The sequence below is a fragment of the Xenopus tropicalis genome, chromosome 3 (assembly GCF_000004195.4).
Source record: "Xenopus tropicalis strain Nigerian chromosome 3, UCB_Xtro_10.0, whole genome shotgun sequence".
In the NCBI taxonomy this organism is placed as follows: domain Eukaryota; kingdom Metazoa; phylum Chordata; class Amphibia; order Anura; family Pipidae; genus Xenopus; species Xenopus tropicalis.
In genome coordinates, this window is record NC_030679.2 from 21,564,066 (window position 1) to 21,580,855 (window position 16,790).

The window sequence follows — 16,790 nt, forward strand, 5'->3', positions numbered from 1 at the left end:
GCGGATGACATATTTGTATTATGGCAAGGAGAATAGGAAGAAATGTGCCAATACATTAACATCACACGCTATACTACATAGGACAAGCATGCAGAGACAATCAGCTGCAGTAGAAACCCAATTTTACCGGCCCGGGGTTTTGCTTTTTCCCAGAATTGATGTTATTTCTTTCCCAGTTCCACCCAGTCCCAGATCTTACTATTTCTGTGAATTTATGACATTTTGATGCGGTCACATTCAAAATTGGGGTTCTCCTTTATCTAAATGTTAAATTATGAGTAGAAAATGGGAACTTACACAATGATACATATTGAAGCCATGTTTCCATCCCCAGGTGTTACAAGGGGCTTAACCAAAGTCAGGAGGATCAAGAAGAGATAGGAGGCTAATAACATCCGAGCCTCAGCAAGGTAATCATAGAATCTGGTGAACATTGCGTATCATTGGGGCACCCTGCCAGGTGTCTAGGGAACACCCACCACCTTTATACCTGGAAATTAAGTGTATGTGAGTAGTGAAGGATTTGTATTGCTAAGCAGTTCTCTATTACTATGGAATTGCACCATTTGACTCATTATATGGGTGAGCCAAGGATTTTGGTTTTGGGGGGAAACAGACAGCAGATTGAAGCTCAGTATCATAGAAAACCCCTATGCACTTGTTTACTTTTGCCGCAATACAATGTTGAGTAGAGCTAGGACAATATGGAAAGGCGCTATTTTATTGGTCCGATGTATTTGGGGTCAATGCATGGAAGATTGAAATCCAGTACCTTTCAAAAATTGATGCAATCTGACTGGTTAGATGGGCAGGCGTGTGATTATAGTGTAAACGAATGGCAGAAGTAAACCAAGCACCTTGGAAAACCTCTAAGCCTAGCATATAATTGTTGGCTATGGGATGCTGAAGTCAAATAGTCTCTGGCTTCTTCTTGTATGAGAGGCCAGTCCTGGACACAGTTATTTGTGTTCAGTGTCTAAATAACTTAACCAGACGCATAAGGAACAACCCCCCCCAAAAAAAACTTTATATACATATATAATTTAATAGAAATATTAATTTTGGCAGATCAACTCACCTTGATTTGAGTATAATGCACCCACTTTATATGCAATTGGAATATACAGTATGTGTGCATCACATACACTGGATTTTTTATACGTATATATAAAGGTGTGTGGTTAAAACTATCCGTAAGGATCAACTGAGTATTTGTATTTGTGGGTAGTCTATTTCCCAATAATAATGTACATACATTGGCCAGATTCTCATTTGCTAATTATTAATTATGAAATGGACAGGTCCCTCCCGTAAGAAAGGCCAGATGGCTTGAATACATTAATAAGATGTCCCCTTTGAGTAATGTTTACATAACAAGAATGCAGAAGATGTGGAAAAATTGCTTTATTTTCCTTTAAAACACATAAAAGGGCTCATTTACTGAAGTTGTGCAAGTTTACTCAATCTTTCCACTCAATGCAAGGATTTCTCATAATTTCACATTAATAGAAAATCCCACTCTAGTGCACTATTAGCGTAGTATGTATAGGTGCAAGTTATGTATGACGAAGCAAAATTCGACTGAACAAACCTCTCCTTGATTTACGGCCAAAATAAAGTGGAAGTAGGTCTTTTCTCTTTGTCTGTTTTTCTTGCATTTTTTGTAGTAACTAAAAACAACTATATTGCCCATGTGCTGGTGCTGCTGGGAAACTGCTATGGGGCTTAATATTGACACAGCAAGGACTGAACCAATAACCCCTAGAGAGAGCAGAAACGTTGAAATCTTCTCAGCTGAGTCTGAATTGATCAAATTCCCCTTCACTATTCCCCTCTCAGCAGTTGGTGTCTCTACATACAGGAGTCAGAAGTTAGAATTCTGGCAGCTCTAATCCAGCATTGGTCTGTGCCTCTTTGCCTAGATGATGTATCTGAGCTAAATGGCACTGACATTTCCTGCTACAATAGCCAATATGAGTTAAATGAGAATAATTCTGTCTTTAATCTTGGGTCTCAAAATGGAATGCCACATTTAGTCTGGGTCCTATTAAGGGACTGTGGCTGTGGGATATCAGGTATAGTAGGGATGGTGCCTATAGTAGCAGTGGGGATAATAGCCTCTGGGAAGGGACTGTGGGATATCAGGTATAGTAGCAGAGCAAACCTGGAAGCCTGTAAACCAATATTTTATACAAGACAGATAGAATATACAATATCCTTGCTGTATAAAGTGACCAAGGTACAGAGAAACAGGAGCCTTGAGATGAAAAATGTCCCAGTTTATTAGTAATGACTTGCACAATGTATTATATCCAACTTGCTGGGTTCCCTCTTTACAGAACAAGCACTGGTAAAAAACAAAATATATATGTTAAAATAAAAAAAGAAACCAGGACTGGGTATTGTAGTTTTCTCTCTCCTACCGTCCACTCCCACCCCCCGACCTATACATTTACACACTCAGACTCGCTGGGTTATGGAAACTAGATAATTGCCTCAACCAACAAAAGCCATATTTAGAGAGTTGTGGATATAATTAAGAAAGGGCATATATAGTTAATTTAACCAAACAGTACAGGGTACTGGGAGGCACGAGTCACATGTATCCTTACATAGTACATAATGTACTGTTTGATGTGTTCTCAATGAAAATGTGTATTTTAATAATAGTAAAACATGGGCATTAATCTACCATAACATTAACTTTATGTAACTCAACCCTTTTATCAGTCTTTCAGCCTTATCTTTTCAACCATTTTATCTGAGGAGACTGCACTGATACCCTGGTGCAGGGGCTCTGGCACACGGCACCCTGTTCGCGGGAGACTAATCTCCCCGAGTTGCCATCCCACCGGCGACAATGTAAGTCGCTGGTGGGATGGCACAGGCGGCGGCGCGATTTTGGCAAAACCTGACTTACATTGTCGCTGGTGGGATGGCAATTCGGGGAGATTAGTCGCCCGCGAACAGGGAGATTTGTCGCGGGTGACTAATCTCCCCATGTGCCAGATCCCTTAAAGGTGAAGTTACACCTGCGGGCGGGGGGCACAGACCTCAGCAACCAAAAACAAACTGCTTGTTTACTATTTATTTCCATTATGATTCTCTCAACGGCTGTCCCTGGCAGCCAGCTATTACAATTCCAGCAACACAACAAACATGTACTGTAAGGTGACTGTTTGCAGATTGTCTTAAAATACCACTGTCAACATCATAATTTAGCTGCCCATAGACCTTAGGATCTGTTCCTATGGCACAGAGGATCCCTGCCTGATTTGGCCACCCATGTTCTAGGCCAAATTCTGCTCAGATTCCAACATAGTGATAATTCACAGTTAAACTAATGACTCTAAAGCTTTTGCAATCTGATGCTGTTTCCTTAAGACACTGTATGACTGCAATAAAAACTACGTTTGAAAGGAAGATTCCCAGATGGGTTACAGAAAGTGCAATTGGGCCACCCATGTACTGGGTCAAATCAGGCTGATCTGATCGCTGGCTCCTTATCCAATCGTACAGTGCCCTACGCAGAGCCTTCAGATAAGGATTCCAATAACGTACTAATATGATCCTTGTACATTAATTTTCAAACCTGTCCCAATAGATATCTGTCTGATTTTAGATATTGGTTGGGGTAAGCAGGTCGATGAGTCCCATACACAGGCTAATAAGCTGCTTTTCCGGTGAAAAGGTCCCCTTTAAGGTTTCTGATTAGGTGCAGATTCTCCATCCACTTTCCCATCATTCCTTCTGAACGTGACGCACAGTGTTACATAACGAGCGAAGGCAAATACACCTAAATCTACTTATAGAGATAAGTGGCCACATGCGTCCAATCTATCCCTACTTGGGGGAAAAAAAAGATCCTGATTCCTGCCCCCAGAATATTATTGATAACATTGTTCAGTGAGACAGATTAGCGGTGTCTGTGCATGGCCTGAAAATATTGGGGTGAGGCCTAAATGCCCTGTGTTTCATTTATGCATGTAGGGAAGTATGCATGGAACCTTGAGGTGTGGGCAGGAGGAAATCCCACAGACCTTTAGGGTAATGGCATACAGTTTGTGAAGACAAAATCCTCAAAAATACCTTTGTATTGAAGCCAGTACTGAAAATGCCTCTCTGCATTTTTGTGTCATTGTGCCATTACCCATAGGCTTGGCAGGGCTCCTTGATTGCACTTTGTTTTCATGTTATGCTTTAAACCATAAATGCTAGTACCCTATGTTATACGCTATAGTGCCAGTACAAGTTGTATGTGGGGATAAAGCCAGTAAGGGGTAACATCATGCCCAGGTTTCACTCAATTTCCTTTGGTACCACATGTACTCATGGACAGGGACCCACGCTGCTAACACTAGGATACCAAGTGCTATACGGACAGTGCCAGACAGCAGGTTATATTATTTTTGCACCAAGGCATTTATATGAATCAATCTGTGACAAAATACCAAGAACAGACATGTGCTGAAATGCCCTGATCTGCACTAGTTCTGCTGTATCTTGCTGCCAGCTGTGTGGGGAACTGGCACATACCAAGTTCTATCCCTGCCTGATTTTAAGACACCATGCAGCGGTTTGATGTTCTGGTGTCACAAAGTCACAAAATAAATGTCATTATCCAAAACCAAAAGAACCCAAAGTGTATGAGAACAGTAACTAGGCTGGATTAATAGCATGCACCATGTAACAAATGTCACAGCAACATGGACATTACAATAGGCTTTAGCTTTCTAAAACAGTTGTGTTATTGTAGTGACTTGCACATACCTCCATGTCACTTGTGTGCTGTGTTGTGTTCTGGCCAAACATCAGCTGCAGGGCTAAAGTTAAAGGGATACTGTCATGGGGAAACATGTTTTTTTCAAAACCCATCAGTTAATAGAGCTTCTCCAGCAGAATCCAGCATTGTAATCTGTTTTTCAAAAACACATTTTTGTTTAATTTTGAAATTTCACATGGGGCTAGCCATAGTCTTCATTTCCCAGGGTGCCACAGCCATGTGACCTGTGCTCTGATAAACTTCAGTCACACTTTGCTGCTGAGCTGCAAACTGGAGTGATATCCCCCCTCCCAGCTGCTAATGAGCAGAAAAATTGGAAGGGAGCAAGATAGCAGCTCCCAGTAGGTATCAGAATAGCACTCAATAGTAAGAAATCCAAGTCCGGCTTGGGACTCCTCCAGTTACATGGGAGTAGGAGAAACAATACGTTACCTGAAATCAGTTCTAATGTGTAGTGCTGGCTCCTTCTGAAAGCTCAGACTCAGGCACAATGCACTGAGATGGTGCCTACACACCAATATTATAACTAAAAAAAAATACATTTGTCACTTCAAGAATAAAATTTTAAATGGTAGAGTGAATTATGTGCTATGTAAACAGTGTAATTTAGAAATAAAAATCATGACAGTATGCCTTTAATATTGAATGTAGAAAATACCTACTGGGCCAGTCTATCCCATGCACATATGCTTTTTATAATTTTATTGGGTTTTTTTTGACCAGGAAAAAAGTCAGCTAGTAATAGACTGAAATTTTCCTGCTGCCCACTGCCCTAATAATTATCAAAATGACCAATATTGTAACGTTCAATAAGGCAAATCTGGCTCTTTACACCATTGGAGGAAAAAAAAAAAAAAAAAATATATATATCTAGCAACACACATTTTTTCACAGGAAAGCTGGCATGTTTCCTGGTACAAACTCTGGCAAATAGGCAAAGTGAAATGTTTGAACCACACGAAGATCATCACTGAGGCTGGGAGTTGCCCTTAGTAGGACCGAGGCACGGAAATGGGGGCTACACACATTTTGGCGCATTGCTTCCTGGCTTTTACCAGTATGCAATAAAAATGGCACATTTCTACAAAAATTAAAAAAGTCTAATTGCAGATTTTTTTATGGAGAGTTAAAAAAAAATCACCTTTCTGCTCCAAAAACGACTATTTTTCATACACACAGCTTTGTGCCTGACAGCTTTGATTGTGCATCAGGGCTATAATACACACATATCAGCAGTGTACTGTTCAAACATTTGTAGCATGCAGCAATATTCTAAATAGACCCACCCCATAATATTCAATTCAGAGCATTGATCTTAATGATGCATGGCAGGAAATGACCCCAGTAAGGCTAAGGTCACACTGGCAACTCCCCTAAATGTCTGCAGGCTTAAACTGAGATTCCACTCAGATCAGCATTTTAACTGCTAGTTGGTTGCTAGGGCCATGCCCTAGTGAAGCGTTAGTGGTTTAGTGTAACAAACTGCACAATACACATATATATAATATAAGCAATTGTGAAGTTGCTTATATAAAATAAATTTTAAATAAATATATATATATTTGGTATACATATTTAATTAAATATTTGAAAGGGTTGTTTTGAAAGACTTCTGCACAACAATTTAATTTCCAATTAGCTTCTATGAATCCGTTACAGGCTTGCCATTGTGTCTCAGACAACAATCAGGTGGTGGCCATACACAGGCAGATTTAGCTGAATATTTGGGTACTTCAGATGATTCGGCAGCTTATCTGGCCATGTATGGGCACCCCCAATGGGCCTACCCAACTGATATCTGGCCTAAACTTGCCCACATCTTGATCAGGCAGGTTTGATTTGCCCTTCTGATCGGGGACCATGCCAGCTTGCTGATGCGATTCTCAGTCTGATGGCCCATATACCCGTCATTTTCATTTGCTCCTTTGGCCTTAGGGGCAAATCACTGAATTAGCCAGATATCATCCACCTTAAGTGAGCATATCGGGAGAAGAGCTGCTCATTTGTTCATATCTGTTTCTCTCTGTATTTAGCCTGTACAAAGAGATGCAGGTATGGGATCCACATTGAGAATCCGTTATTCAAAAAGCTCCAAATTATGGGAAGGCCATCTCCCATAGACTTCATTATAATCAAAAATTTAAAAAAAAAAAAACTTTTCCTTTTCTCTGTAATAGCAACAAGATTTGTTATACTGGATCCCAACAAAGATAATTAATCCTTATTGGGTTTATTTAATGTTTATGTTTGTGGTAATCCAAGCTACAGAAAAAAAAACCCTTATCTGGAAAACACTGGGTTCCGAGCAGGTCCCATACCTGTGCCATTATACTATTCCACCCTGGGTATTCCCCTGTACTTAGCACAATTCAGCAAGTAGATTTATAAGTGTAATGGTCAGTTGGTTGCCCCCAGTATGTCAACCAGTGTGGCATTAGCCTTACAGTAGCCAATAGCAAAAATGCTAACACTTACAGTTTTATGAAGGTTCTATAAAGCAGCAAATCTATTTGATCAAAACTCCGCTAAAAGTGTCAGTACAGCAAGACCCATGTATACAGATGATCAAATGAAAACAAGAGAGACCATGACTGGTTTTGTTCACATGAGAGTAGTACTTGTTCGGTATGTAGTGGTCAGTTATCCAAAGGCCTATGGTCTTTTCCATTCTGAGAGCCCTCAGGGGTCTTCCCCAGTATAACATCAGGAACATTATTGCTTATGTGCGACCCATGGAGAGAGCAAAATATAGGAATAGTCTTTAAAAAAGATGCAGTTTCACTTGGGTAAAATTCAGTTATCTAAATCCCCCACCATGTCACACTTCTTTATGAAGTCGTTCAGCTCATTTACTATTTTTTTTTTCTTTTTGGGTGCTATGGGTTACTGCTCCTGGGCAAACTTAGTGCCTTTTATTACATATGAGGGTAAGAATCCTAAGTTTGGCCAGGAGCAGTAACCCATAGCAACCAATAAGATGTTTGCTTTTAAACAGGTGACCAGTAAATAGGGATGCAACAAATCTAGGATTTGGTTTGAGATTCAGCCAAGATTCACAGCTTTTTTTCAGCAGGATTTGGCTGAACCCATGCCTCTGCCTGAACCGAATCCTTAAAAACACAGTTAAAACTTCTCTTGCACGTGGTTCTCTATCACTTCCTTGTCATTTCTGACCGATTCTGTTCGGTATTCACTGAATCTTTCACAAAGGCTTTCGGGTTTGGCTGCATCCTAAAATAGTGTATTCGGTGCATCCCCACCAGTAAATGCTTCCTGTTGATTGGTTGCTATGGGTTACTGCTCCTGAGCAAACTTTGTGCCTTTTATTACATAACCCCATTCATTTTCTGGCAAATATGACATTTATGGGTATTACAAAAATAAAAATTAAAAAAAAGAAGAAGGTTGTTACACAAGCCAACAAGGGAATATCAAAATGTCACGACCTGGAACTGCATCTTTATAGCACTGAGCATACTGTGTATAAGGACTTCCCAGTACAAGTTACGGGGTGCACTAAATAGGGATACCTTTAGACCTGGTGAGTATTAGGTGATATGAGCATTTTTTTTTTTTTTTTTTAGCAGAATCCCAACATTTTATTGCTTGAATGCATTTGTTCCCAAATTTAGGCATCAGAACTGAAGTACAAACAGTGTTGGACCCAAAGAACCAGCACTGATTGGGAGTCAATTGGAATCTTGTTGAGAACTCATGCTAGAAGGCACTGAAAATGATGCTGACACCTCTAAACTAATGACCATGCTGGGCATCTAGCATGAAAATACCCCTAAGGTCTGCCGTATCATATGTCCTGTGAGTATGGGTGGGGTTTTACTGTGTGCACTGCCTGTGAGTGGCACTCAACTGTATAAGACAAGAAACAGAGGCAAAACAATAGAAGAGCAGATGTTGGTGGGGGCCACAAGTCACATATGTAGGGACATCAGGGGTAAATTTGTGTCAGTAATCCATAGCCGACATTAATTTAGAGGTGCCTGTATCACTGTAAGAGTCATGCTGAAGAGCTGGTAGCATCACCCAAACAGGGGTGCCATGACTCCATAGTGACCTTTATCTCAGTAGCAATTTGAAAGGGGCAGTACATTTTTTTATTTAGGGAAGAATATACTTGGTGCCCAAGCGTCTGTCAAGTGCAACAGATACCATAGACCTTTCTAGCACCAACATTAAAGCCTCTAACTCCAAAAGGCAATGACTGAACGAAGAGCTAATTCCTTGTTTGTGACAAAGCTATTTACATTGGGATCCCAAGGAGTTGTAACCACCACAGGGGGTGCAGCGGTTGTAGCTAAGGAAGACCGGGGCATCACTTCAAAATACATAGTATTCCTAGCTTTGTGGTTCTTCCATTCCCTACAGAGCAAGTCACGAGGATCGCCATTCTTCCAGCCCAGTGTAGGAACCATCGCTACACCATTTGAAATATTCACCGTTGCCTGCTTCATTCAGGATCAGTAGGCCAAATTTCATAATACTTAATCAGTGGTTGAGTCCAAGAACAATAGTCAGACAGGTATGTGGGGCCCTATACAGCAGAGAGTCCCACAAAAAATAAACGAGGCCTCTAAAACAGGCCTTTCAGGATGCAATCATTGACTGATGTCTTCAAGGGAGACGGAGGAACAAGCGGAGTCTTTCCAACGGAGACCCATAGAGTTCATCTACACACGCTGAATGCACCGTGTAGGAACAACGCTGCCGCCATTATGTCACGACTGAAGAGTTCGCAGAGGCAAATCCATCTTCTTTCATGCATCAGTAACAGCTACCTAGTGCTCTGCAGCTCTTCTCTCAACCAGGTGGGGAGTGTCTGCCCCATCTTGTAAAGCAGTTTGGAAAGCTCAATGTTATGGTCCCTATAATAGTCCATTAGGAAGGACCTTGACTGGAGACAAAAAGAGAAAAAAAAATTGAACATGCTATAAAGTCAATTAAAATGACATCTTAGTACCCTGGGATTTAAAGGAGAACTAAAGCCTAATCATGGGTATGGCTAGAAAAGCTTCATCATATACATTGAACATACTGTACCAGCATATATGTTCATTAACCATCTAGCATTTAATGATCCTGGCCTTTTAAGTTTTCTACAGCAGCCGGCCAACATTTGTTCGTGATCGGTTATTTTTTGAGTGTCACTGACACTGCACATGCTCCGTGTGCTATAGGCTGTTTTAGAGAACCTAAGCTTTGTGGTTTGTTTCAAAATCATCAAATGGAAAATTAGGTTTAACTGCTGTTGCACATACTGCTATTCTGAAACAATTTGCAATTGGCCTTCATTTTTTTTTTTTTGTGGTTTTTGAATTATTTAGCTTTTTATTCAGAAGCCCTCCAGTTTAGAATATTAGCAGCTTTATGGTTGCTAGGGTTCATACAACCCTAGCAACCAGGCATTGGTATGAATAAGAAACTGGAATATAAATAGGAGTGGGTCTGAATAGAAAGATAAGTGATAAAGAATAACAATAAGAGTAAAATGATAGCAATTATTTTCTGGCTGCTGAGGTCAGTGACCCCCTTTTTGAAAGCTCAAAAGAGTCAAAAGAGGAAAGCAAATAATTAAAAATAAAAAATGAAGACCAATTAACAAGTTGCAAAGAACTGGCCATTCTGTAACATACTAAACATTTAACTTAATTACAAGGATAATTATCATTATACCGGATCTTTTGAGTCTTTCCTATGCTTATGTAGCCGTCAGCAGCCAACCGGATGTGCAGGAAATCAGCAGAAAGGGTAATTACTGGGAGTATATATTACAGCACAGATCTTTTTAAAGGCTGGGATAATCTTGGGATTGTCAAGAAGCTTACGATATAATATGTAGCATTTCTAACCAACTTCTTTTTTATGTAAAACATACACAAAAAAAACCCTTACATCTGAATCCATGTCTGGGTATTTCCTCCCTTTGCTTTTCCCCAAGCATTTGGTTCTCCCACCGTCCAGAAGTTGGCACCAAAATCCTTTCTTGGGATCAAATCTTAAGAAGGAAAAAACAGGATAAATTAGTAAGTGTATAAAATAAAAAGCTTGCACTAAAAGGGGACTTAAGGTGGCCATACACGGGCCGATTCTAGCTGCTGATACTGGTTTCTTAGACCGATTCGGCAGCTTATCGGCCTGTGTAGGGGCACTAATGACGGGCCTGCCCAACCAACATCTGGCCTGGAATCGGGCAAATATCGAATGGGCGGGTTAAAAAATTTAGTCGGATCGGGGCTGCATCGGCTCGTTGATTTGGTCCCCGAACCAACTGTGCCTATTACCTGTGACATAACAAACTGTATAAGTTGGATGAAACTATTAGATATTTCTGTTTATGCTGAAATGTACCCCCTGCCCCCACCTACCTGTTATAGCAAATGCATTGTGTAGGTTAATCTCATCTAGGTGTGTATTGTGTGTAGCCAGCCGGCTCTGTCTGGCCCTCCCCATGTAATTGCCCCTATTGTGAGGGCACACAGAGCCAGACCCCATAGTGACACAATACACATAGTTACCCCTTGTGAGAGCAGTGCTCTGTCTAGTAAATGCAAAAGACTGAACTGGGCATGCTCACTAGGGGGCTTCCCATAGGCCCAGTGGGATTAGCTATGATTGGCCCCTCTGGAAGCTGCCTTTGGATTGGCAGAAGGAGTCAAATCCTGTTTTGGTTTTACGACAGGGGCTGCTCCCTTTCTGGCTACAAAGGTGGCTGCCAAGAGTTCCAAGGGGCCTTTTGTCTGGGGTGTAACCTTAGCTACGGCAGGACCCCCTCCCCTGTGTTCCCCTGGAATCTACCTTAGCTGCGGCAAGAAGATTCCCCCCAACTGTGTGTATTTCCCTACTCCCTAAGGAACAAGAGTGCAGGCTGGCTACCACCTACTGGCTTATGGGAACCTGCTGATGGCTACTTGCCATTTCTCCAATAAACGCCTCATCCTGTGATACCAACTGTTTGCTCTTTGGGTCCTGCCCTATGTCTGGGAACTCACGGCCCTGAGGTTGTGACATTACCGTTGTTCTAATTCAATTGTTTGGCCCTAGGGCCAAACAACCGAATTAGTCTGAATTCGTCCAATACCCGTAGGTGGGGATTATCAGGAGAAGAATCTTAACGTGTATGGCCACCTTTAATGTTAATATCCTGTAGAAAGAAAGTGATCTAAGCAACCACACAATAATTACATGGGTGGCCTAGGATTGCCAAAGCACTATAGTGCTTTCTATATACAATGGGTTTTCGGCAGCCCCTCTATTAAACCAGGTGTCAGAGTGTTCTACAGTTTCTGTTTTTGTCAGGCACACAGGGAAATCAGTTACCATATGTGACTGGCTACAAATAGGTGCTATTGCTTGCTATGGGAAACCTATACAACCATTTGCACCATAGGAAACCAAAAACCTTATATTTAGCATTTACTAGTTTGCAAGTGCGAAATAGGCCATGTGGAAGTAGTAAATGCTTTCAATCGCTCCTTAATGACACCTTGTGGCCAACTTCTAGTGCTGCAATCTGCATTTCTATATATTTATTACCATTTGCAGTGTTACCAAGTACTGTATACTCTAAGAAGATATGTGCATGTATATGTAAATATATATAAGTATGTAGATGCAGCCGCACTCTGATCCGGTCTTAGAATATTGTGAGTGCTGCGTCAATGCGTAAAACATAATTCTGTATATCCAACAATCGCACAAACTGGGCAATGGAGAGAAATCTTAGTACTTACGCCAGAGTTTTGTGATAATCCATGGCATTTGTGACTCCTAAAAATTTCTGCACAGTCTCCATCACATTAGCAGGCTCAGTGCGCAGCAATTTACCATCTAAAACCAATATCTAGAAAGGAATTGAAAGGTCAGAGCCATGGCTGGTGCCACAAAACTAACAGCAGTTTAGTTCTTGTAAATGCAAACTTGGTTTTAACATGTGACAGTGGGATGAGGAATAGAGCAAATTAGGATGGCTAGTAGTCAGCAGCCTATTGCCCCCTGTATCCCTCATCAATCTCTCTCCCACACTCATTCTTATACTGTTGAATTCCCCTTGGCTGAGGATTAAATCAGGCAGTGGTGCTCAGCCAACAGTGCTATATGGGCCCCTGAGTGAGCCAATAAGTGGAATTAAGTGAAGAAGTGCATATGTGCAGTGATGCTGCACAATGATAAGCAGCAGGGACAAGGGACTGCGGACGAGGGGTAGGCAGGAGAGGTACCTTCCCGGCCCTTCCAGCATTGTATCCTAGACAGCTGCCTCTTCGGCCTACCCCTAGTTCCGGCCCTGCCCAGCACTTACCAAAGGACTGTACTCCGACTGCCTGTACTGCTTGGCCCTAGTCTGTTTTCTTTTATATTGTGAAGCAGTTTGCAAAACCTTACTTAGAGCCAAAAAGAGAGTGGATTGATCAATGCACTCTCCGCCAGTCTCATTAGTAATTCAGTATGTGTGTATGTGAATGTATTAACAAAAACAGGGGTTTTAAGTTGCAAAGTTATGATCATAAAATTAATAAGCCACTATACTCGTCTAGGTAAACCCCATATGATGGGGATACAATTTATCCTTATTGGAGGCAAAACAATCCTATTGGGTTTACTTAAAGGGACAGTAACACCAAAAAATTAAAGTGTATAAAAGTAATTACTATATAATGTAATGCTGCCCTGTACTGGTACAACTGGTGTGTTTTCCTTAGAAAGACTACTATAGTTTATATAATAAAGCTTCTGTGTAGCCACGGGGGCAGCCATTTACAGGAGAAAAGGCACAGGTTACCTAGCAGATAACAGATAAAACCCCATTATATTCTACAAAGCTTATCTGTTATCTGCTATGTGCCTGTGCCTTTTCCTCTTTTTTCTGGCTGCCCCCGTGTTGACATAGCAGCTCATTTATATAAACTATAGTAGCGTTTCTGTTGCAAACTTACCAGTTTTACCAGTGCAGGGCAACTGTACATTATATTTTAATTACTTTAAAACACTTTCATTTTTTGATGTTACTGTTCCTTTAATGTTAAAATTATTTTTAGTATGGAGATCCAACTTTAGGAAAGATCCCTTATCTGGAAAACACCAGGTCCCAAGCATTCTGGATAACGAGTCCCATACCTGTACATTTATACCACTGTACCAAGAAATTCTTTGGGAATATTTAAGGTTATGATGGTCCTTTAAATGTGTCTTTAAACCATGTATATTATTCCATTACTATTTGCCCTTTATTATTTAGCCGTTTAATTATCAGTTAGGATATTTACTGGTTATTTAAAATTAAAGGTTAAAATGTGGCATTTTGCCATAATCTAATTTGCAGTAATTAAATAAAAGAATCTAATCTTGAACAACAGAATAAAGGAATCCCTTAAATAACTAAACATCCCCAAAAGTGTGTGCAAAAAAGGTTTTTATACAGGTATGGAACCTGTTATCCAGAATGCTCAGGACCTGGGGTTTTCTTGATAATGGATTTCCATAATTTGGATCTCCATACCTTAAGTCTACTAAAAAAAAACCCAAACTCTTTAAACAATAAATAAACCCAATAGGATTGTTTTGCCTCCAGTAAGGATTAATTATTTATTTTATCTTAGTTGGGATCAAGTACAAGGTACTGTTTTATTATAGACAAAGGTGATAATAAAAAAAAACTAAATTATTTGATTAAAATGAGTCTATAGGAGATGGCCTTCCCATAATTCTGAGTTTTCCAGATAACGGGTTTCCGGATCCGAATGGGTCTCATAACTGTACTGTCATTCCCTATTTGATATAAGGTGTGTGTGTGTTTTGTTTTGCTGGTTAAGCATATGTGCTCCTCACCTGGTTAGCGTGAAAGTGGTTCATCCAGCGCTCTATATGCGTTGAGTACCAGCCTGGCACAAGGCACCTATTCTGTAGGGCTCTGAGCCTCTGGGGAGCTTCAGGGCCAGCTGTTATCACCTCCTGAAATGTGTACTTCATGGCCACAGGGTCATCATGAGCCCTCTGGTGCTGAGAGAAGGAAGCAAGTGGTTAAACAATATGATAGCGAAAAGTGACCAGCACCAGGAAATGTATCATAAATGGGGAAGAAAAGAATTATAAGAACTATCTTTTTGCACTTGATATTACACCCTGTAATAGGGCTGGGCGATATACCGTTTAATACCGAATACCGGTGTTTTTTTTTTAAAACTATATTCATTTTTCAGATACCGCAATACCGGGGTGTCAGGGTACTCACCCATGCGGCCCGGTATCGCGTGCGTCCCGTTGTCTGCGGGACGTTGCGCACGCGCGTCCAGGTGCGTGTGCGTCAAAGCGCACGTACATGTCAAAGTGTGCACGTCCGTGACGTGCTGATGGCGCCGGTTCTGCGCATGCGTGGGGGGTATTTAAAGCTATCAAACGCCTCCTCCTGTGCTATGTTGTCTGTGGCTTTGCCTGGGAAACTAAGCCTGCCTGATTTACCTTACGACTTTCTGTTGCCGATCCTTCGCTTGCCTGACTCTGATTTTCAATACTGCAGTAATTATTCTCTAATTTATTAGGAAATGGGGTTAACACCTAATCATGCATGGAAAAAAAAATACCGTCAAATACCGTGACACCGATATAATTTTGAAAAATACCGTGATATAAATTTTTGGTCATACCGCCCAGCTCTACCCTGTAATGATTTTCTTGAGTGGGACCCTTTCCAGACTGTACCAGTATTAACATAGCAAGAGAGCTCTGCTTGTCTGTCCTGTCTTAAGGTGGCCATACACAGGCCGATTGTAGCTGCAGATATAGGTCCCTAGGACCAATTCGGCAGCTAATCGGCCCGTGTAGGGGCACCAACGACGGGCCTGCCCGACTAAAAATTTAGTCAGATCGGGGACCGCATCGGCTTGTTGGTCCCAGGGCCAAACGACTGAATTAGCCTGGATTGGCCCAATATTGCCCACCCGTAGGTGGGGGATATCGGGAGAAGATCCGCTCGCTTGGCGACATCGCCAGGCGAGTGGATCTGAAAGTGTATGGCCACCTTTATTCTCCATTCATTACATCCTGTGTACAGGCTCCTCAGAGTTTATCAGCGATGAGGAGAATGCTCGCTGAATGCCCATCAGGTTTCAAGTGAACATGGCTGCAGGCCTAGACTGGCAATCTATAGATTCTGGCAAATGCCAGAGAGGTTGCTGTAAGATGCCATAGACAGTCACTATTTATTGGGCTGATGGTGTGCTGTTTTGTCTGCCACTGGAATCCAACAGGAAACAGTGGTGGAAAAAACTATATATATATATTATATACGCACATATGAACAATGTTTTGCTTTAGACATGTACCTGGTACCAGGAGTAGGCTCTGTCTGCAGGGTTGATAAGGATAGTGATTATTTTAGCTTTTGGCAGCAAGGCCGCCACTCGCCGTGGAGCCAATTCTGAATCAAAGTAGTTAGCGCTCTTTTCAAAGTAGAAATCAGATGTAGTGTTAGAAGGAATGGGGAAAAACTCCATGAACCTAGCAGAATAAAGAAACAACATAGTTTTATTAGGTTTTTGTCATTACCATGTAGAGGACATTGAAATTTATCTTCAAATGTTTCTTTGTAAAGGAATAATATTTAAAGGCAAATACGCTCTATTTTCCAAAAGCTTAGTTTTATTCCCCTTATTTCTATGACAGACAGGGTGTGCATTTCTCTATGACCTCACGTAGCTCTCCTACAGTTTTATGAGCCAATTAAAGAATTCATAAGGGACATGGTCTAGTAGTGCAAAGGTGTGACAGGATTCATTCGGAACATTCACAACAGCAAACAGGGCTTTAAATGGCAGTCGCCATAGCAAAAACAACTCTTTGTTTCCCACTAAATACCATAAATCTATGCCAGCATAGCCACTCACTGCAGTATCTATAAATCCGTTAACCTAGGCTTTGGAATGCTCCAATTTAAGCTTCAATTCAAGCTTTAATTGTGTATTCAGTCGGAGGCCACATTCAGGTCCCTACACCACATGCC

General features: G+C 41.2%; 1 protein-coding gene across 2 annotated transcripts in view; it reads right to left on the reverse strand.

The window, feature by feature from the left end:
* Positions 1-8,077: 8,077 nt before the first annotated feature.
* Positions 8,078-16,790, reverse strand: part of ndst1 (N-deacetylase/N-sulfotransferase (heparan glucosaminyl) 1) — a 54,670-nt gene continuing 45,957 nt past the window's right edge. Inside the window, exons 12-16 of one of the 2 annotated variants that reach the window (XM_012958919.3) lie at positions 16,114-16,288; positions 14,621-14,791; positions 12,529-12,638; positions 10,691-10,793; positions 8,078-9,692 (exon numbers count right to left, since the gene is read on the reverse strand). In XM_012958919.3, the coding sequence (XP_012814373.1) occupies positions 9,573-9,692; positions 10,691-10,793; positions 12,529-12,638; positions 14,621-14,791; positions 16,114-16,288 (679 nt within the window). In that variant the 3' untranslated portion in view covers positions 8,078-9,572. 2 annotated transcript variants of the gene reach the window in all.